General features: G+C 37.5%; 1 protein-coding gene across 1 annotated transcript; it reads right to left on the bottom strand.

Moving 5' to 3' along the window:
• Positions 1-424: 424 nt before the first annotated feature.
• tmdd1 (transmembrane and death domain 1) lies at positions 425-8,865 on the bottom strand. The gene is made up of 5 exons (XM_084100042.1): positions 8,712-8,865; positions 6,530-6,706; positions 6,040-6,159; positions 2,307-2,450; positions 425-756 (listed from the first exon to the last, which is right to left on the bottom strand). Exons 1-5 carry the CDS (start codon positions 8,857-8,859, stop codon positions 506-508), a joined length of 840 nt encoding a protein of 279 aa, XP_083956168.1. The 5' UTR covers positions 8,860-8,865; the 3' UTR covers positions 425-505.
• Positions 8,866-24,143: the final 15,278 nt, after the last annotated feature.

Raw genomic sequence — 24,143 nt, 5'->3', positions numbered from 1 at the left:
TTATTAGCCTTGTGGATTGCTTCAGGGGGCATGTGCAAGCTCAGGGGAGAAGGAGCCAGGCTGGATAATTAGTTTTTCCTCAATGCCAGACGAGCACACCGCCACTGTCGCGGACTGGAAACAGGAAGTGCTAAGATTGTCAAGGCAACAGCATTCCAGCGCAGCCTCCCCTACACACCATCAAATCACTGACAGGACAATGGCAGCAGTCCCGATGGAGGTAACAGATTGCTGTCATTATGTTCTGTCAGCTGCTTTATTGCAGAAATGTCTTTATGAGAGGCAGTGGGAACTGTCTGTGCTGAAGGTGTCTGCATAGGTTGTCTAACTATAGTTTAAATAGCACACTAGATGAGATAACATCCAATAAGAAGGCACTTTGAGACTAGTAGCATGGGTCATAATCAGCCATCGTTTAATAATGAATTTCATACTGATGAACATGGCTTCATTATTATCCTGAGCATCCATTACTCGGTCTGCGTGTGTCCTCTGGGTGACTTTTCTATGATGATGTCACAACACTGAGGAGGGGACAGCAACAGGGTTGATGCTCAGACCTGGATTTGGTTCTGTTGCCATGGGATACATAGATGCTAATAAGAAAGATGGCTACACTCATGAGCAGTGCGATGGCAAATCCAGACAGGAGGCCGTAAAGTAGAGGCCATGTTCTGTCTAGCAGATGGTTCTGATAAGGTGGCACTGGTTGCCTTTTCACCACCAAGTCCAAGTCTTTCCAGGTGAACCCTCTGCCTGTGAAGCAATCAGTGGCAAGAGTTGTTAACACGAGTCATTGATTTTCAGATAAGTTACAGTTGCTTACAGACAACTATGTTTAGTACGTTTAAAAAAAAGATATTAATACTTTTATTCAGCAAGGACACATTGACGCAATCTGATCAAAAGTGACGGTAAAGACTTTTACATTGTAACAAAAAATTATATTTAAATAAATGCTGTTTTCTTTAATTTTCTATCCATCAAAATTGATCACGGTTTCACCAAAAATGTTAAGCAGTACAAGCGTTTTCAACATTAATAAATGTTTTTCTTGAGCAGCAAATCAGCATATTAGATATTAATTAGCATATAGAAGTAGATTTTATAAACATGCCTTAGAATTTTTTTTTACTGGTGTGAAAAACAATGGCAGTGACGTATTTTAAGCATAGACTATAAAACAATATGGACATAGCGTCTGTGACGTCACCTGTAGGTTTCTGAAAAGCAATTTTGAAGCCCAAAGTGGGCGGAGCCAGCCGTCGCCATCTTGACAGTACGTCACTGTGCGTCATTCCCGGATAACCGAAAATGGGCAAAGAGGCGGGATTAGCTGAGGTGACGTGACAGCTAACAGACAGAAGACAAACGGCTAGCAGTGACAGCAGCGGCAATCCACCTGTCACTCAAGTGGCCACTCCCTTAATTATGCAGAACTTTAAGGCTTAATATAATTTAAACAGATGAGTTATAAAAAGTTGTTATGAAGGGCAAAATTAGCTATATACACCAAAACCACTTTTTGTACCAGGCTGTAAACATTTTTTTTTTCTGCTGTAAAGTTGGCCATATTAACTAGGATTGACTCTCATTTGGAGCCTGTCTCTAGCGGACAGTCGATGAATTGCAGTTTAAGTCACTTCCGTGTTGGATTCAAAAGAGAGACCGGAAGGTTGCCGCTTGATTTTACAGTGTAAGTAGCTTTCAGTTAAAACAGCTCAAACATGCATTTTAGTCTGGACTAGTCTTAAGCCTTGTCTGTGAAACCGGGGTTGCCAACCACAAACATATGAACATATAATAATATATTTTTCTTTTTTTCTTTTTTTTTATAATGGTGGGGCCAGTTCAGCAGAAACTGACACTAAGCAGACAAAATAGCTTGTTCTGAGATTGTCAGGTTTTTGATGTCAAAGACCCAAAATATTAACACATGACCTCAATGTTTATTCATCAACAACGCCTAATCAGTGCTTGGAAACGTGGCTCCTTCTTGACCAGAGGTGTCCAAACCTGCTCCTGGAGGGCCACTGTCCTGCAGAGTTTAGCTCAAACTTGCTTCATCACACCTTCCTGAAAGTGTCTAGTATGCCTAGTAAGAGCTTGAATAGCTCAGGTGTGTTTAATTGGGGTTGGAGCTGAACTCTGCAGGAGTTATATAATATTACAAAAGACTTATTTAATATTACCCCTTTAAAATGTACTTGCATAACATATTTTATGGTTTAGAAATAGAGACCCACTCAAATGAATTAAAACACATCAGTCTTTCTATAATTTGTAAACCTTCTGAGGCATCTCACCCTGTTTTGCAGAGTACTGCAGAACCTCCTCATGATCGTCATGATCTGGTTGATGCTTCTCCATTTGGCTAACAAGTTCATGGTAGCCTTCCACATATCTCTGTATAGCAAGAGTTTTGTCCTGGTTGATGTTCTTACCCACCTCTGTTAGATAAAAAGCACATGCATTACTTCCAGTCCAGTTGTCTAGTGGTGACCGTTGTCTTTACTCATAGGGTTTTAACATGAATTCACTTCATTACTTGATGACAATTATGCTGGAGGCAGCTCTAGCAGCTGTTTATTTGTGACATTCATTTCATATCCGTACAAGACGCAAGCAATTCTTGCAGCACATTAGGAAATCAAACACAGAGTAATAGCCTCCATGAACGCCTTGAAATGAGATTAACTAAGTGTGCAGGGCCCAATAAATGTACCAAGTATAATGAAGGAAGAACAACTGAAGAAGACACACATGTGGGAACATAAGTACGCAGTTTATCCAAGGTGCTGTCGCTGAGTGGCTACCGCTCATCATAGCCCATTTACAGGCCGCCAATTAAAGCTCTTGTAATTGCGGCATTGTGCATTTCCCATACGCATCAGTTTCTGTGTTTGCTTTTTATTTTCTGCAGCGCACCGCTTTTGACTGAAGGATGTTCTTGGGCTGTCGAGCCTGTCATTTCCCCCCCCCTCTTCTTCTCTGTTTATCCCTTTCTCCCTTTAACGGAGATGATGAAAGGAACAGATGGTGTGTAGTGAATCTGGTGTCAGCTCTAGCGAGCCTGCTGTCAAATCGTTTGCACCTTCTCATATCCGATGCCATTCGGCTGTGGAGTCGCCTGTACACCGGACCACAATCACTGGCAGAGGAGTGACAGGGTGCAAAGTGCGTTCTATCAGAAATGTATAAAAATAACATTATGCAGTCTGCTGAGTTTCATCTTTTGGCGTGTAAGATGAATGACTGTGAATTAGCTCGGTGCTCGTTGCATTAGTGGTGTGCAAAAACAAAAGAAAAGGAGATGGAAAAACTTTTTTAAAAGTTTTTGACAAACTTTATTGTTGGTAAATGAATATCATGTTAGCTGTGGCTTTGTAGGGGTCCTTAAAGGTGAAGTATGTAGTTTTACTATGTTAAAATTAGGACTGCCCTCTAGTAGTCAACCAAACATTAGTCGACAAGACCAGGCTTAGTCGATCAAATTTAAATTTGAAATTTTAAATCCACAATGAACAGATTGTTAGGTTACACTTTATTTTAAAGGAACACTCCACTTTTTTGGAAATAGGCTCATTTTCAAACTCCCCTAGAGTTAAACATTTGAGTCTTACCGTTGTCTAATCCATTCAGCCGATCTCCCGGTCTGGCGGTAGCACTTTTAGCATAGCTTAGCATAGATCTTTGTATTTTAATCTAAAAAAATGACCAAAGAGTTTCGATATTTTTCCTATTTAAAACTTGACTCTTCTGTAGTTACATTGTGTACTAAGACTGACGGAAAATGAAAAGTTGCGATTTTCTAGGCTGATATGGCTAGGAACTATATACTCTCATTCCTGCGTAATAATCAAGGAACTTTGCTGCCGTACCATGGGTGCAGCAAGCACAATGATATTACGCAGCGCCTGAAAATAGTCCCCAGCTAGGTAACTACACAAACTTAGTGCCGGTCACGTTGGAAGTTGTAAACGGTAAAACTCAAATGGTAAAACTCAACTGTTTAACTCTATGGGAGATGGAAAAAAAAAAAGTGGTGTGTTCCTTTAAGGTGTCCATGTTACAGTGTAATTATACATTTAAGTACTGAGTAATATTAATTAACTACACACACTAGGGTTAGGAATAGGGGTTGGTTTAGGGTTAGTTGCATGTAATTACGCATAATTTATAGTTTTTTTAATCTACAGTAACTACAAATAACAAGGACACTGTAAAATAAAGTATTACCGATTGTTAACACGGCTGTTCCATGTTGTAATTATTGTATGTCGGGTAGGAAATCCAAATGTTTGCCTATTATTATTCGGTCTCAATCATTGCGTATCATTTGAAGCATGTAAGTAGTAGCCTAAGTTCACATGGTCTCTTGCTCTAACATTGATGATAATTGTGCGCTATAATTAGGCGCATACCCAAGTGTTCGTGTGGAGTATGGAAGCTAAATTAGTACCTTGCTTACTGCTTGACATGTTTAAATTAACATGCATTTCAGTCGGCACATCCAGTATCCCGTTGAGATGATCAGTCAGCATCTGCGGTAAGCTTTATGTGTGCACTTGAGCGCTTCATTTAAATGTTAAAGGCTCTTTATTATGTTTTTTTTCTTTTTTTTCTGTATTGTAGAACAATGTTAGCAGTGTTGCATATAATATTTTTTCTTAGCCCTGAAACTCAAGCCATTTTCCCATGCCACTCTCCCAGTATATATGCAAGTAAATAAATTAATAGCATTAATGTGCGACTAGTCGACTAATGGCTTAAATGAACGACTACTAGTCGACTAGAAAAATCGGTCACACTTTAGATTAGGGTCCAATTCTCACTATTAACTACAACTTTTGCCTCAATAAACTCCTAATAACTGCTTATTAATAGTTAGTAAGGTAGTTGTTCAATGTATGTAGTGGGTAGGATTAAGGGATGTAGAATATGGCCATGCAGAAATTAATAAGGCATTATATGTGCTTTATTCTGTAAGTACTAATAAACAGCCAATATCCTATATATGCATGCAAATAAACAACTAGTTAATAGTGAGAATTGGACTCTAAAATAAAGTGTTACCAAAAAATCTTTAGTTAGGGGCAGTCTTAGTTAAAATACTTTCTTCTGCAAAGTAGAGCATTTGATAATATATTAAAAAAAATAATAAAAATCAAATGTAGAGAGCTATTCTATACTATTTTGTGTACATAAAATGAAATATATAACACTAAAACATAAAACATTAGAAACTAAAATCAATCATTTTAATTATTTAACAAGTGACTTTAAGCATCACGTTATAATGATCAGTATGGAAAATGGATATCCTTTTGATATAGATTACATTTCAGTGTTTTTAAGTTATAATTTTTTATAATTATTAACTTTAAGTGAGAGTTGGAGGCATAGAATGTAAAAAAATGGACAACACATCTTGACTCCCTTCCACCAAATGAAGCCAAAATATCCCAGAAACAGTCATTGTGATGACATCATTTGGAGCCCGAGTCCTCGCAGTGATCCTGAGGTGGAGCCGCGGTATCAAGGTCCCGCACATACTCCCGCTCCCACAGACTCAATCGCAAGCACAGCTGTCAATCATGACGTTACACCCCATTTTTATAGCATCTAATAACTAACTAAAACCAAACTTATTGGTAAAACAAACACTTGAACATACGTCAGTGTGATTAAAAACTACCTAAAATGACAGAAAAGTGTAATTGGATTTTTTAGTTTGGCTTGCGTCCCATTTGATTACATGGGGAGGGCGGGGTTTATGACCGATACTGCAGCCAGCCACCAGGGGGCGTTTGAATTGTTTCGGCTTTACTTTTCAGGATGTGTGCGGCACACTTAACAAAGGTAGTCTATATAAAATAAATAACGAATCAATGATGAATCAATTCACACATACATTATCAAAAATACTGCTAATATCAGCCAAAAACCATTATGGTAATGATATATTGTGCATCTCTTCTCAATAGTGTACAAATTATTATAGTATCAGTATGTGTGTGAGTGTTGTGTGCAGCTAACCTATGGCGATGTCAGTCCTGCCGATCTGTTGCAGTGCACGAGACAGCCTGTCGTAGTATATCTGCTTGCCGTGAATCTGCAGCCAGTCCTTCAGCGCCGAACGACAGGGGGGCTTCTGGTCTGACAATCACACACACATGCAAAATATCAAACGTGCTCCAGACAGGCAGAAGGAAAGCAGCCAGCTCTTCAGTTGTTCAGGCAATTAAACAATTCAATCATGTCCCACTACCTCGATAGATTTCATTTCTGATGAAAAGGTATTATATCAACAATTCGTCTGGTTGAGATGTCTCTCAAGTGGGCCACTCAACGGCAGACTGATGTGTGCAGTGGAGATAAACAAATACATTTGGTTGCTCATGACCTCTTCATTTACTGCCGGATGTGTCTCGTCACACATCGCACTGCTGGGTTTCATTAGCATAAAACAAATAAGTATCAATTTATTAGAGCTGATTTAGACTACGCTTGTGTTTATCCCGGTTACCTGTGTGTCTGCGTCTTCTTGACTGCAGTAACTGGTTCCTTTCTGCAGATAGTCGGTCCAAGTGTTGGAAGATGTTGTCCTCAGGTTGAGTCATGGCCGAGATGAACTCCTCACACTCACTATCTGTCAATAGCTCCACCAGACGCTTCAGTTGGTGAGGTCCAATGTCCTCAGCCACTGTGGCAGAAGAGGACAAAACAGACACATTTCAATATTTTGTTTCCTTCCCCCCACTTATAATGTTAGTCAAGGTTATTGGGACTAGAAAGTTGTAATTTAGTTTAACATGACAATTGTTCTATATGTAAATTATTCTTTTGTGACTGACAAATCGTTTTGTGTGTGAAATGAGTAACCACGCCTCCACCAAGTTTTTGATATGTAAATGTGCACGGTCATATTCTAATCTACACTTGGTTATGAATATGAATATGAATGGGTGGTCTATTTGAAATGTTGGATGTTATCAGAACTTTGGGGTCACTTAATAAGATATGTTTTTTAAAAGAAGTCTCTCAAAGCTGCATTTATGATAAAAAATTCAGTAAAATAGTAGTATGTTGAAATATTATTACAGTTTAAATTGTTTTCTATTTTATTGTTTTTTAAAGTGTAAATCCTGTGATGTAAAAGCTGAATTTTCAGCATCATTACTCCAGTCTTCAGTGTCACATGATCCTTTAGAAATCATTCTAATATGCTGATTTGCTGCTCAATAATTTTTTTTTATTATCAATGCTGGAAACAGTTTGTGCTGCTTGATATTTTTGTAGGAACCATGATACTTTTGTTCAGGATTCTTTGATGAATAGTTTGTAGTTCCTAGGGACATCATGGGAGGAAAAAATATATTTCAGTGCTTTTGCGTGTTCTCTATTTAGTGTTCTTTATTTAGTAACCATTTTATAAAAGCAATCACGGCTTTGCGGGGCTTATTGCTTATACGCTCCGCATCGTACCTAACAACAACCCTTAGCTGTTCTAAATTCACTGTAAAACACCGCTTCAAGGGGCTTATTGCTTTTATAAAATGGTTACTCCATAAAAATATTCATTTTAATATTTATTTTATTCATAAAATAAACACCAGCAACAAAAAATATGACGTTATAACACATTTATTCCTCCGCCAAGCAATGTAGTTCCAGAGAGGTTGCCAAGCAACACATGCAGCAACAAAGAATCGCAAACGGCAGTTGCGCAGTAATACTGATGTAATGCGGTCACAGATGTGTGTTTGTTGAGTAATTTACAACGGCTTCGAACGCGGCTCAACCAATCAGAATCAAGGACCGGAACTATCCGTTTTATAAAGTCTTTACTGTAACTTTCAGTCTAATTAAAGCATTCTTGCTAAATAAAAAGTATTTTCTTTCGAAACAAAAAAAATCTAACTGGCCCCAAACTTATGAATGCTATATATGCTAGATATATGGGTGAGAGAGAGAATAACTGGGTAAGGCATGGACATTTCTGTAGTCAATTTTAAATTTTTCTTATTAGTTAAAAAAACTAAAAAAATACTATTTCTATAATCTTTTTTAAAAATGATGTGATTGGTTATGGCAGTAATGAACACTCTGGAGGAGGAGCACACACGCCAGCTGTATTGCAACTGAATGAAATGTAACATTTTACAGCACAAGTGTTTATTTTTTTAAGAATTTTTTTAACTAGCCATATTAATAACATGACATTTATGATGACTTTTTAATATCTTCTCCATTTTCTGATTTGTTTCTTATTTACCCTGCATTTTCATAATAACATTTTATTCAATGGATCAGTTCATTTCTTGAGGTGCAGTGCAATAATTTGTCATGTAACACCTTTCTCTCTCTCCAGCACACACACACGATGTATACAGTTGTGCCTTTACCATGATTATAGGTGTACCTGTATCACGCTTTATGGCAGCTGTTATGATGGCAGCTAATACCATCCTTTGAGGAATGTATAGAACAGCTGTGAAAATCATGGGAGCGGCGGACGCGTGACATCGTGGGGAAGAGGTGTAATCAATTAATGGGGATGTGTGATAGGAGACACATTTCCCTCTCTATCACTGTCACCTTCAGTGAATAAGCCATCCTCTCATGTCAATACCACACAGCAGGTGGATCAGTCACACAACTTTGTGTCTATTCATTATTTGCATCTGCTGTAAGCCATCTCCACTTACCTGTATCGTCGGCAAGACTTGGGCTGAAGAAAAGGAGGAGGAAGAAGCTGAGCACCAATCCTTGCATTGTAACTGAAATCTTTGAGATGGCAGTTGCATCTGTGAGTCTGTCTTTATTTTCAAATTGTCCGGAATCATGAGTCATCATGCGTGGAATTTGAAACTAAACAGTCTGCTCTGTTCTGTGGACAAATGGCTCTATTTGGCCGGTTTCTGCTAAAGGAACAGCCAGTGCTGGAAGCTATTATCACCCCGGCCTGAAATAGTCAAGGTCCTCGACAAGGACGCCTTCCATTTCTCCTTACTCTCTTTCACTTTGTTTCTTCTCCTGGAGGATTTAAATTAATAAACACCATGATTGTGAATTTAGCACCAAGCAATATTTTCAGCCAAAAGATTAATATTTGCTCGAGACATGATACATTTTTCACAGCATTTCCACGTACATCCCCGCAACCGCCCAGTGATTAAACCCCCTCAATAATTGGCCCTGTATATATATAAATATATTGTAGAGTGGTTTAGAATAGTGAATAGAATAGTGGAACAGGGCTTGTTTCTTGCTACACCCTCCTGTTAATTTGAGCGGTTTTAGTGAAATATAGTTCTTTTGAACAATATCTGAGATCAATCGTGCATGTTTTATGTTTAAAAAGGCTGTTTGCATGTAATGGGGATATTGAACCATTTAACTGTGGTGTTTGGCAAGCTTTCTGGCAGGCAAAAACCAAAAATCACAGCAAATTAAGTCATTGTACTTCAAACACCGCCTTGATGCAGTTCCAGCTTTTTTAAAATGTGATGTTGCCATGGTTCACATCAATACAAAATAGGAAAGCACAGTGTGCATTGATCTTAGATTGTTTAGATTGTTTCAACAGCGGCCCTATACAACAGGATTTTTTTTTCTATATATTCGTGATTTCAAGGACCTCAAAATGTGATGATAAGAAACATTTTTAATTCAATGAAATTATTCCCCCTTTTCATACATTTCTCACAGACCCAGCTTGGTGTCTGGAATACTTCATTTTAATTGGTCTTTCGTTGCATTCAGTGTTCAAATATCTCAATTATTAAAATAATTTAAACCCAAATCAGTATTGCATGTCCTTGTACTGTGTATCTGTTTATTTATATATTATTACATTTATGCATTTGGCAGACACTTATTCAAAGCGACTTACATTTCACTTAAGGTATATATTTGATCAGTTCATGCATTCCTTGGGAATCGAACCTGGCATTGGTAGTGTGAGGCTCTACAGTGTAAGCTACGAAAATCTAAAAAAAAAAGCTGAATTTTTTTGTTTATACTATTTTTAACACATAAATGGATTGGCAGGTGTTATGTAAGGTATAATATATAGTCAGTCTGTCATTATCACAAAATAAACCCCTTCAGTGTGATGGAAGACCTCTTTGCTTTGCATCAAGGTTTAATTTGTGATAATGACCAGCCTAACATTATCTCTTACATAACTCTCTTTAACAGCGTTATTAGCAAAGCTATGTTCGAAAATGACCAATTATATGTGATGTATATAGCATTGTTTTGTATGAAGTTCCTTACTGCTTTACATTTGGCTGAACATGCATTTTCAGACACATGTATAAAAGGGTTTGATCATGTCAAAACATGATTTAACAGTGAAAACAGTTTTGTTGTGCATGAGAAGCCACAGGCGTAACCTTGAGGCACAACTCTAACTTTGCATTTATTTTTCATTTTCAAGGAGCATGTCTTTCGACAAGGGGAATCAACCAAACAGCTTCTTTTTTTCTTTTTTTTTTTTGCATTGAATGTTGATGAACTTTAAAGCCCTCTGTATGGGGGTGTCTTGCAGTACATTTGCCTTGCTTTGAACTCGCTTCACCTCAGCTTGGCTTTTTGTGAAATCATTTCCAAGATTAACATCATCTCGGCCTCCACCGCATGAATGCAAAGAGCAGGTCACATATTTGGAGCACATTTGGTGGACTAATTGAAATTCATAAACCACAACATTCATACTACAAATGCCAGGGCAGCGAGTAAGGGCTTGTTTTATTATAGTAGTTTATTGTCAGGATTAAGCAATTCACACAAACACATTTTGTAAAGTGAGTTTATTAGTGTAGGTTGAGAGAATGAAGGCTGAACCAGCATACATAAATACATCTTGGCAGGCTTTGTGAATCTTGCTTGTGTGTGTGTGTGTGTGTGTGTGTGTGTACTTAGCCCACCTCAGCTCTCTAAACAACAGCAGATGAACAAACATGCCATGTTTTGCGGAGCTACGGTGTGCTAAAGGGCAGGGTGAGGTACGTTGCTTTACATAGATGTTTAGATATGCTGAACTTAAAAGCGTTCACAGCACTTAACATTCACAGCGTTTAGCATACAACTTTCATGACCTGCATTAATCCGTGCAAGCATGAAGCACATGCCAAATTATACTACAACTGAAAACTAGTCTACTGAAAACTAGCATGCTTTATTAAGCTACATGTACTCTTGACATGTGTTTCGCCTCGTGTTGTCCCCCCCCCCCTGTTAACACGAGACAGGCCTTTACAGGTTGTGGAAGGTGATGAGATCTTTCCATGTCTCCTACACTTCACACCACTGAAATCTGATTGGACATCTACACAGACTCCGGTGGAATGAAGGATAGAATTCACAGAGCAGATAAAACATCTTTACGGCTTCCGCAGCTCTTCCATACCTGTGTGAAGTATGACACAACATAAGCACACTGTCAATAAATGAATCACAGGGATTACAGACCATTCGAAACAGTGTACTCATTCTAACTGCAAAAAGTTTTGAAAATTTAAACTTAAAATTCTAAATCTAACTGATTATTTGTTGTGCAGGTTCAGGATGTTCCATGCTCAAGGCTGTTGTTGCAATGAGAAAGACTTGTGACTTGGCCTCTCCCTTCAGCGAGCCCAAACCTGTCTCTCCCTTCATGCCTGTAGGTCATACAGGTACGAGGCCTGTTTGCTTTGCCAACCACAAAAAAAAAAAAAAAAACGTACATTTGGACTCCCAACACAGTGTAACCCAACCCTAAACCCCCACCCCCCCTGCGAACATGCTTGTGTGCTTGATAAGGGGGTTTCCAAGTGTTTTGATACGTATCTGTACTGATTTACCCTCCTACATGCACACAATCATCAGTTCTTATGACTGAAGTTGTAATTTATGTATGTACATACATATTTTAAACTTTGTTTAAAAGTACTTTTTTAGTTTATTTTTTTAACATCATCGCAGCCAAGCAGATTGTAGAAAGACTTTAGGTCAACTTGAAAAAAACAATTCAACACAGTATTTATAGTACAATACAAATGTCAGTTTCTTAAGGCAATGTTGAATGATAAATGTTACCCACCTTGATTTTAAACACACACTTACCTTGTACATGGTGTTAGATCCGACTTGGTGCTAAACAAACAACAAACATTTGTTTTCTGTCAAAAAAAAAAAAGGCCTAAACCTTTAGTATGAAGTACTTGAACATTTTTAGTTGGTCCCAATGTGCGCGTGAGTCCCATCGCGGTGAGCAGCAGTGTGATCCTCTTTCTCAGGTCTCTTTATTTGCCTACCTGCTTCAGGTAGCGCTGCTACACCAGCAGCCAGCGACCAATGGGAATTAGCCTTTTTTTGTAAACCGCACCCCTCCGTATCATAAATCTGAACCACACCTAGTGCCACTAACTCACTAAGTGTAATGTTAATTTATAACAGATTTTAAGTTCGATACTTTAACTTAATAGATATTTTACTGCACACTACTTATATGCAGATTCATTCCAAATACATTTATGACGATTTGCGTTCGTTGTTTAATGGTTGGCTTTTGCATATATATTCAATCGTTTTTACTGTAAAATGGCCACAAAAACAAAAAATAGTACCATTACCTGTGCTGACATGACAAACAGCCACAGACTTTGGTCTTTATGACTGTAACTTCCATACACATTATATCAAAAAATCGTGTTTAAAACAGCATTTTTTTTTTTTTTTTTACAATGTGCTGTGAGCTCAAGTCTGAACAGGAGCAGGAATGCCCCACCCCTCCTGTTGATTTCTATAGGCATTCGGAACAAGACAATGGGCATGTGGGTAGGAAGCAGCGGGGGTTTGACTGATTACAAATCTGATGGAATTCCTGAGCTTGAATTCTCACAATCACCTGGGAACATAATTTCATGTGGCACATTTTGAGAGCTGTGTTTATTTTGTAGGATTTTGTCTCGCTCATCTTGTGTAATCTGACAAAATTGCAAGCTGATACAATGATATGATAAAGTTAATTAGGGCAGCTTCTGGAAATGGTGACGTCAGTAAAAAGTGTACTAAGACATGCTTTGCAAAGGCCTGCAAAAAAAGAGGATGTGGCACTCAATAGTTTGACCCAGTCCACTCTATATAATGCGGTATGACACCACATTTGAGTGTCAATTCGTTTTCTGTTTTGGCTAAAGCTAGGTTCATGTTTAGTGTCGACCGCTCCTACAAAGAAAATAGAAGCTATTGAACTTATTTCACTTCATTAGATGTTCTGAGGCAATTTTTGTACTTTCTGAATCTGTATGAGGAGTCAGCAGAGCTGTCTGAGCATGCAGTGTCCACCCATTCTTTCTCTTTCTGTTCTCTTCATAACTCCTGGAACTCTACACCAGAGGGTGAGGTTTGAAATCCTGTCAGATAAGATCTCTACTGCGTGTGTTACTCTCAGCACTGTCTCTGTGAGTGTCTCCAAGCACTTACGAGCATAATTACTTATACGTTTAATTTGAATTTGTCCTTTTGTTCAGCAAGTATGCATTCAGTTGATCGACATTTATAATCTTACAAAAGAGTTCTATTTCATGTAATTGTTGCTTTCTATTCATCAAAGAATACTGAAAAAAAGCAACACAAATATTAACATATTAAATTCACAAAATTCTTAAGCAGCACTATTTTCAACATTGATAACAAGTGTCTTGAGCACCAAAATCAGTATAAATGGAAAACAGTTCTTTTAAACTATAAAATTTCACAAGATTACTGTTTTACTTTTGAAAGGTAGTGCATGTCTATATGGACAAGCCTAAATGTTGTATATACAGTGAAGACAAAATTGAAATTCCATTTGATAAACAACTTGTAAAACAAGAACATCATAGTTGTATCAGTTTGTGGTGATTTATAATGTAAAATGTTCCTATTTCGCATGAGACTTTTGTTCCCCACTGTTTGTTCTAAAGACCACTGCAGCATTCTTAAACTTAAAAGGCAAGCACCTGGTCACAACCCTAAGAAAAAAACCCCAAAGAAACAGGCCTCTCCAAAAAAAATCAGTAGTTTAACTGACCCAAGTCAAACTTTGGGGGAAAACAAAAGCTGCGTCAAAGGAGGTTAAAAGCAAACATCCTCCCTTCTGTGTGAGGGTGAAGTCTTTGTGCCCAAGTGTTTGTCCAAACAATCAGCTGCAGAAATCACTCATTCTGTCCCCATCTTAAATCTTAAATACACACTAGAATGGATACCATGTTAATGGTGTGACAATATATTATTTTATATTAGAAATTAGTTTTTTTTTTTTTTACTAAATAAGTTTAAAAAAAATGATCACATTGCTTACATTTGTCATTTACTGTAGTTAAAACTTTGGGAGTGGTGGACGAAGTACACAAATCAAGTATTTGAGTAAAAGTTCAGATACCGTAATAAAATAATACTCCATTTAAATTTTACTTGAGGAAAAGTACAGAGGCACTACATTTTTAATGTACTTAAGTATTAAAATGAAAAAAGTACTGAATTTTAATTTATTTGCAATTTTAAATACTCCTCCTACTCAAGATGTGTGGGTGGGGGCTACATATGTATACAGTATATACCATATAGTATATCATTTTTGGGCAAAATGTGTTAACATATTAAAAAGAACACTGCAAATATTTTAACGTTATGTCTAGATTTTACCTAAAACCTACCCGTTCAGATGGTAATACACAAAGGTGGACATGTCTACATTCAAGCATTTCGTATAGTGGGCTTTTACAGCAGATTTAGTTCACAAACAACTGATTGTCGTGATCTAAATATGGTTTTCATATCCACTAATAGTACCTAAAATTCGGCATAGTAACTTTCCGTGCCGTCAGCGCACTCAAGCTCATAAGATCTCCCGTTCTTGGCTCATTTTGAGTCGAACGTGAATTCATTGAGTTGCTAACTGGAGGCCGGATCTTTGAATGAGTGAGTTGTTGACTTGAGAACAGATGAAATCGAATCAAACCAATTCACCTCTTAACAGGTTGATTGAAAAGAATTAGCTCGTTCACGAATCAGACGTGAACGAGCTAATATATTTATATTTGATATATTTATATTTACATTTACGCATTTGGCAGACACTTTTACCCAAAGCAACTTACATTGCATTACACATATACATTCTTATCAGTTCTTGCTTTCCCTAGGGAATCAAACCCATGACCTTGGCGTTGCAAGCGCCAACGTTCTACTGTTTGAGCTACAATATTTGACACTAATGATGTCTTATTTTATTTTTTCATTTTTTGCAATAAGGAAAAGCAGGAAAGTTGCTTGCAATCGATGCGTAAATGTTTCTGTGGTCACTGTTTGTTACCTTGAGTTAATTTGATTATTGATTGCATTTTTACTTAAATCAGAGAACATCACAAGTTAATTCAGGTTAAAAGAGACAATTTAATGTAGGCTCAGACCAGCTTTATTGGCAGTGCAATAAGATTTGGCTGTGACACTGGGGAAGAGATGGCCTACTGGTCAACAAACCAAGCATGTATAATATACAGGGCTGTATTACTTTGAAACTTCAGGTCAGTGCAGAGTTATGCTTCTCTGACCCCCATCAAATAGACATACACTCACACACACAATGGTGCTGGGTTACAGTAGCCTCTTCCCTGTAGGCGGCAAATCTGTCTCAACGCGTCCAGGAATGTATTCATTCTTTCTTTCTTTTCTATATGTGTGTGTGTGTGTGTGTGTGTGGAACTGCAGAGAAAGTTAGATCTACCTCATGATCTACCTTTACTCTTTTCTGTCTCCCATGAGAGCATGAATACTGATCGGTTTAAAGAATAAAATGCATCCCGTTTCCCCCACATCTGACTCATGCATGCAAGAATGCAGCTGTATTGTGGTTCTCTGCTCTGCTCATGCGAAAACCTTCCGCTTGCACACTGCGACATGAAAGCCATGATTAGTGAATATCCCCTGACACATAAAACAAGTCTGTGCGCTTCACCTTCAAACTGCCTTTGGACATATTAACCTGTAATTCTTGGCAAAGATGCTTCAGATTAAATGAAGTAAACTTATATAACTTGTAAGAAAGGCTTCCTTATAGGTGATGCATGCTCTATACTATATTCTCTGTTCATCTCCATTGCTGATGGGAATGCTGCTCCTCGTTGCCCGAGTCTGTTCTGACTTGCCCAAGATGGAATGCGGCAGCCATCTAATGTACTTTTATGTCCAAGCAAATTGACAATGAAGAGTAGCATTATTTCACAGAATAAATTTTACATTCCCGGTTTGGCTGCAAATTGGCTTCACCATTGGAATACGGATAGGCTTTATTTGCTCAGTGCTAACTCTGAATGTGATTTGTGCGAGAGGAGGTGTGTGTGTGTGTGTGTGTAGAGATGGATGAGATTTGTTTGTGTGGGACAATCGCTCAATCACGTTCCAGGAAGACTGTTAGTTACAGTAGGTTGTATTTCCAGAACATTAAATACAAGGTTTCACAGCATCAGTCTTTAATAAATGGGGAAAAAGTGAATCTCTTTCCTCTTGTTTTGTTGTTAATTTTTCATTGCAAAAAACAAAAAGTTGTAGATATTATTATACTAAGTCACCTTCATTTATATAGCGCTTTTAACAATATGGATTTGTTTCGAAGCAGCTTTACAGAGATAATAGGAAATTACTGTAACAGATTGTTTAGGCTTTACAACAGCTCTATGATAAAGTTATTGTCCAGCTAAAGTTGGTTTTAATTTATTGATTCAACTAAGGTACATTTATTTATCATTTTTGGACTTTAGCAGACTCAAAAAAAGTCCTACTAAAATTCATGTTTCACACAGGCCTGATTAACCACCTTTACACATTAACATGTGTCTCCACTCCAGTGTGATTGGATAAAGGTTTGTTCACTGAAACATTTTTTTTATTATTATTTACCGAATTTTAAGCATTGATTGATAAAATCAAAATGCTTTCCGTCATTTCTTCATTTTCTTTTCTGTACAAAAACTTTTAGTAAAGAAAATTAATCGGACTTAGAAGTGAATAAAAAAGAAGAATGTGTTTCATTGGGGAAGGATGAGATTCCAAAATTAATTAAATGAAAAAATTAGTTGTTGATTGAAGCCGATGAAAAAATCACAAGAGTGCTGTGTCTGTTGATTTTTTTTTTCATTGCAAGTGTAGAATTCAAATAAAATGCAACCCACAAAAGTGCTTGCACATTCGTCAAAGTGACATATGATAATTTGCAGCTTAACCTCAGTACATATTACGTGTGTAGCTGAATGCGGATAACGAAAACTCATTTGGTCAAAATCTATCCGAGACCACCACCAAATTTGCTTTGAGTGATCCGTTCACATAGCGTCTGTTAATGTATTCAAGCATAATCTGATCATTATCCAATCACCGAAACGCATGTTAATGCAGGTGTAAATGGGTCCATATAGTTTCTACGCTTGTATACGTGTAGTAATGTGCCCTTTCATACTTTCTTGCTTTCTTTCATGGAGGAACTCATTGAATACATATATATTTTCCATTCCGCCGCTTCGTGTGTTTTGTGAGAATGCCCTGAGCATCTCATATGCACAGTCCCCTTCATTAGACATGAGAAACCAGTGCTTTTCCGCCCCTCTTCCTGACACGCTGTAATTAAAAGCTGGGTAATGACAGTGGAGGGTTGGCATCCCAGCGGGCCATCATCAAAATGCTCTTTTCTCTCAGCCTCACTTTTGGCCCAATCAACACATTAGTACCATCTCACTGACTCCCCGGCTCACCGCGGGCGCTTCAGACCATCAGCAAACTCCTAAAGTTACTTGTTCTGCCTGCTACCGAGACTGACAAAATGCCCCCCAAAACTTTTTTTGTTGTTGAGAGGGTGAGCTAGTGTTTGCTTTGAGACATTTTTTGCACAATTATCCGCCTGCCGTTGAGAGGCACGCATATTTATAGGAGTCAGATCACGTTTAAGGGTTGACGACCAGGCGTCCCCATGCGAGGCAGAATGACTTGCCAAAAGCACTCCACCCACTTTAAGAGTTGCCTTCCTTGAGCTTGTGCATGCCTGTTCCGTGAGCTAAATTCCTGGTGTTCTGTAAAACTCTTTGGAACCCTCGTCACCATCACTATGGTAACTTAAACCTTGCCAAGGAAGGAACAGCTGGAGGGCCTGATTAGAACGGAGTGCATCCCTCTGTGGACGAGACTGTGCACGCTTCACACAGGTTGCAGGTTGGAGCGCTGTCCTCAGAGCCACAGGAATTTGCGGGCCTCGTTTAATTCGACGTTCATGTGAAGGAGAATATTTTAACAGCATATTCACATCCTAGGGTGTATTGCATAATTAAATCCAGAGCTTATTGCTTTTTCGCTGCTAGAAGCTAAAGCATATAAGTTGAGAAGAAAAGTTTTGATCAGAGACAACCGTGTGGGAGCTGGACAGCCAGAGCCCGACCCAAGTAGTAATAAAGCCAAGTGCCTTGTGGGATAGGAGAGAAAGTAATTCTGCAGAATAGGATTCGAACACCATGAAGTCAATATTCAGAGTTTATGTTGGATCCTGAAGCCTTGTTCTTTTTTCCGAATAGATGCTCTTTGGTTTTCTAAATGTTCCTAGATATGAGCCGAGAGCAAGATCAACCACAGTGTTAATGGCTTAAACTTGACACAAATCATTATATAACTGAAAACTACAGTGCTTGGTATTTAAAGGTGATTTGTGCAGTTTTCCCCCAATGTTTAAATACGTTCTCAGCTTGATAATCCGAGAAAACTATAAGTAGACTGTCAATTTTCTCTGAAATGTGTAAACATTGGAACTTTAGTTCAACAATTTGCTATTATTATTGCTCAAAAAGTCATTATTTTTTAAATTCGGTTCGGTGAATGAATTAAATATTACGTTTTTGCAGAAATGACTGATTTTACCTTTAAAAGACTTTAATTTTTCTTAGCTTATCTGTCTGCGTTGCACTGAAAGAGACATATAATGCTATTTAATAAGAACAAAAACTAAGCAGGCACAATGATTTCATTTCATTTTTTAGTTCTCAGAACTGTTCATCAGCTGAGGTCATTTCTGAAGTTGTCGATCAGTTTAATCTATTGTTCCTTTTGTAGTAACGGACAGAAAGGGAATTAAAGTTTTGTTGAAGTTTTGTCAAACCTTTTCATGGTTTTGACCTTGTTTTTTTTGGGCCCAACACCTGTCAATGCCTCATAACACTCTCTCAAATCTTTTCATTTCACTGGTACCTGCAGAAATAATGAGACACTGATTAGGGTGCCGAGCATGTCTAGATTAAACCGAATCCTGTGAGCGTCGTGCAAAAAAATGGTCAATGGAAACTAATTTGAACTGACAGACAAAACATGTCTGGGAGGGGTGAGGGGAATATGTGGACAGTTGCTATCTCTGACTTTATTAGTTAAAGGGTTAGTTTACCCAAAAGTTAAAATTCTGTATTCATTTACTCACCCTCAAACTGCTCAAACCCATGAGTAGAAGAAGAACCTGGACTCCATTTCTCTATTTCCAACCAAACAGATGACGGAAGCAGTCAATGGAAACAAAGCAGTAAAATATCTTCTTCTGTGTTCAGCATATAAACATATAGGTTTGGAACAACTTAATTTTCTTAATTTTGGGGTGAACTATCCCTTCAATGCAGTGCATTTTCATTGATTGCCACTGTCTTAGCTCTTAAAAGAATGTGTTTACCCTTTAGACATGTTGCAAATCGTAACACCCACCAAAACATGTTATGAAAGCTGAGTTAGATGAAGAAAAGCTTTGTGAGAATACTTATCCAGCCTATTATTTTCACCCACGATCCTTGAAAAACGATGAGTCAGTCACAAAGCTGAGATTTTATAGGGTCGAAGTGTGATAAAACGCCTCACTGCACGAATCCTAAAAGGTCACCAGACAACAATGGGAAAAAAATGTCAGACTCATCCATGGTGGCCATAATATGTGAACACTGCAGACAGCCGAGATTATACTAAAATAAAACTAGTGCTAATATAAAAGGGGAAAAAAAGGTGTGAAGAATAATCGAGAGAAATAAATTTATGGTGAAAGCCGGCTAAAAGAAACGGCTATAGTTCCTTTAGTGCAAAGGGATCCGTTTCAAAAGAAGCAGTGTTATAAATGTGACCACATAGGGGGAGCAAGTATTGTGTTATGTTCATAAAGAATTTCTGAAACATTCCTTGTCCAGGTGTGTAAAACTCCCTTTTATGGCCACTTTCTGTATTATTACTAGTTCCAGGATGCAGTTGGAGTGAGCTCTGGATTATATAGTGTGCTTTAACAGGAACCCCAGTGGAACTAGAGAAGTCTACGATATCTGTGTTATGGGATTATCTGTCTAATCCTGTCAGAGCTTCAACCAAGTTTACTTCAACAGTAATTTAAGAAGAGATGAGCCCAGATCAGTCCTCAAAGTCTATTTTTTTCCTTTTCATGCTTTCTCCTCCATGCTATTCCCATTTTCTTTCGCATCACTAAAGATTGCAAGAACCTTTTTTTCCCCCCAAGCTCAGCTTTACAAGTTCACTATGATAGGTTGCTTTTTAAAGATCAGAAAAATACCATGTTACATGTGTCATGTATCTAAATGTATCATTTAAATTGTATGCTTGTTCATTTACATTTAACAGCCCACAGCTGGGATATGGGACTCAAGCTGTGTGTCACGGAAGAGTCAATGAACAAAAGAGGTATTATCATACGGTCTTACACGAACGCTTGTTTGAATTGTTATACGGATGCTTGATCTGATTTAAGCCTGCTTGAAACAGATGTTGTTTGTGACATGTTACATGTGAGGAATGTTCATTTTTAGAGCTTTTTGTTTTAGTCATTGTTTTTATCTGTTTGTATAAATATCATTTTAATTTAGACATTTTTTGTCAAGTCGTATTAGTAAAAGGGTTAGTTCACCCAAAAGTGAAAAATCTGTCATTAATTAGTCGCCCTCATGTTGTTCCAAACACGAAAGACTTTCTTTTATCTTCGGAACACAAATTAAGATATTTTAATGAAATTTGAGAGATTTCTGTCCCTCTATATTTTACAATCTCTTTTTCGATCTCTTAATGGACTTTTTGAAGCGTTAAAGTGGTAGTTGCGTAGCTGTCAATGGAGAGTACAGAAGCGGCTCAGATATTATTAAAAATATCTTAATTTGTGTTCTGAAGATGAACGAAAGACTTCAGGTTTGGAACGACATGAGGGTGAGAAAATTATGACAGAATTTTCATTTTTGGGTGAACTATCCCTTTAATTTAGTCAGTTATACTCTGACTTAAAATGCCATCTGTTTTTAGTTGACATCAGTTGTTTAAATTTTAAACAAAACATTTTAGTTGACAAAAGTGCAAAACTTCGGTCGCTAAGATTTTTAAAAAATGTTTTTGAAAGAAGTGTCTCATGCTAACCAAGGCTACATTTATTTGATTGAAAATACAGTAAAACGTTAAAAATAAGTGTAAATAACTGTTTTAAAATATTTTCTAAAAGTGATGTCAAAGCTGTATTTTCAGCATCATTACTCCAGTCTTCAGTGTCACATGATCCTTCAGAAATCATTCTAATATGCTGATTTGCTGCTCAAGAAATATTTATCAATGTTGAAAACAGTTGCGCTGCTTCATAAAATAAAAAAAATAAAAAAACTGTGATAATTTTTTGATGAATAGAAAGTCCAACTGAAGCATTTATTTGAAATAGAAATCTTTTGTAACATTATAAATGTCTTTACAGTCACCTTTAATCAATTGAATGCATCCTTGCTGAACCCAAAAAGTGCCTTAGTTTACTAGTGTTTATTCACTGTTCAATGGCCAATATTGACTATGATTGATTATAAAAAAAAAAAAAAATCTTTCTACATGTTTCTTCTAGGGGTGAAAAAATGTTAGTGAATTTAGTTAGTATCCTGTGCTGTTTTTTTCTCCAAATTGTTGTCAGTAATGTTTTAATGAAAATAATTAAATTATTTGTCATGAAGCACTTTTTTCATCTCGACTTTATCTCGACTTTATTACCGTTGACATGTAAAAAATATCGTTAGTAATTTTACACCACATATGAGCATGTCACACTCAGTAGCATCTTTTTTTTTTCATTATAGACTCAAATAATTTAATAATACTAGATTTGATAGAGGAATGAAATGATGTAGCCTCACGGAGTACAATAGAGAATAAAACGCTGAAGGTCAGTCGAGCTAAATTGATGGTTTTTAATCTTTTCCAGTCTATTTTTGAATTGTTCCTTATCTGCATGAAACATTAGCTTCAGAGTGAGGCTGTGAAAATATGATCCTCCAGCCCCTGGCTTAACATATTTATTTTATGCCAAAGGTTGGATAAAGCTGGCGGGAAAAGTAAATTATGAATCTACCTCCGATTTTCTTCTTTTTTTTTCTGTGGCGGCAAACTCAATGCTTTATCTGGGAAGGGAGTGACAAAGCCAGCAGACGTAAGTCTCCCACGCTAGATTTATCACCATGGAAAAGATATGTATAGAGAGAGATGCATATTTTCCATTTCAGAAGTAGATAAGGGAAGCGTGCTTGCTGTGTTTGCTGTGATGGAAAACTGACAGCCATACCTTGTCTAAAATTACCTGCTCCTCTGTTGGACTGGCACTTTAAAATGACATATGCTCTGATCTCTAGTAGTACATTCAGACTTTTAACTGTCTTGTGATGCGTTACATGAGTTACAGTACATATATATCCACTATCTGCGTCCATCATATATGATTTCATTTGATGGGTAGAATGTTCTGGAATATTGCTACATTTATTTTCTTGGGGTGCAAAATGGAGACGGCAGCATTGACAGGGTTATCATTTTCCTTCTGCTTAATAGCCGTCAGCACTTCCTAAAACATCCCCACGATAAATGCGTTTTGAGGGGTGGAGACATTCGCTGGGAGTGAGAGAGCGACTGTGACAGGCCCATTGCTGATGGTGATTTAAATAGCTAATGCAATCTGCCTCTAAAATGGAGGCCTGTTCCTGGGCAGACAGTTCAGACGTGTCTATGACAAGAAATGACTGGGATATTACAAAAGCCCGTGTACCAGAACCAGCAGCCGCTATTTAGCGAGGCAGGGAGCCGGACGATGAGTGACAGGTGAAAATGTTGACACAAGCCTTCCGAATGGCCCTTCGAACAAATTAGTTTGGCAAGACATAATTGGCACAATAAGGGGGCTTATAGCAGGAATAAATATTTGCTGGGGTAAATATCTTTGAGTGATGTTGCCTGTGGTTCTTTATAACATTTGAATTGAGGCCAGTACATCTCTGTGTTTTGATTTGAATTTCCAGCAGTCAAACGAGCTTTGAAAGTTTGGCAGCTGAAAGTACCATACCTATCAGACTTTGTTTTGATGAGATGCTGCTAAATTGAAGGCATTTATCCAATGATGAACACAATGTCAAAAACATCTGTTGATGTCTTTTTTTGAGTAGTATATAATCTCAAATGTGCTTGTCTGAACAGAGCGAAAGTTGTCGAACAAGTATTGAGTTGTCATTTCCGTGAGATCAAGCACTTAAGTACGGTGGCTGAGAGAGCTCAACGTGCCAAATCAACGTCAACCAAATACAAAAATGTGCTGCATATACTCACAATGCAACCAAATACTCGCAATGCAACCAAATACAGAAACGCGCTGCAAATACTCACAACGCAACCAAATACTCACAATGCAACCAAATACTCACAATGTGACCAAATACAGAAACGCGCTGCGAATACTCACAATGCAACCAGATACAGAAACACACGGCAAACCCACATGGAAATAACCTATATAAACACAGGAAATAACTATATAACCTATACAAACGTTTTGATATAGGTTTTTAATATATGTGACATATATAAAATTGGCCTTTTTCCTATATTATATGTACATATATGCACATATATGCACCTATATGTTCACCTATATATGCACCTATATGTTCACCTATATGCACCTATATGTTCACCTATATATGCACCTATATATGCACCTATATGTTTACCTATATATTAGTAAATTTATTAAAATCCATAGCTACTAGGCCTACACTGTAAAAAAATAAATAAATCCCATATACAAACGGTAAATC

This window comes from Abramis brama, assembly GCF_963993115.1.
Source record: "Abramis brama genome assembly, chromosome: 22".
NCBI lineage: Eukaryota > Metazoa > Chordata > Actinopteri > Cypriniformes > Leuciscidae > Abramis > Abramis brama.
The sequence above is the reverse complement of the archived record's forward strand: the minus strand, read 5'-3'. Positions and strand labels throughout refer to the sequence as shown.

Bases quoted from the DNA above. Each gene is read 5' to 3' on its own strand.
- tmdd1 (XM_084100042.1), bottom strand. From the start codon at position 8,859: ATGATGACTCATGATTCCGGACAATTTGAAAATAAAGACAGACTCACA. The intron at 6,160-6,529 runs GTAACCGGGATA...TGTGATTGTCAG, and splicing joins AAGAAGACGCAGACACACAG to ACCAGAAGCCCCCCTGTCGT. The intron at 2,451-6,039 runs GTTAGCTGCACA...TTTATCTAACAG, and splicing joins CAGGACTGACATCGCCATAG to AGGTGGGTAAGAACATCAAC.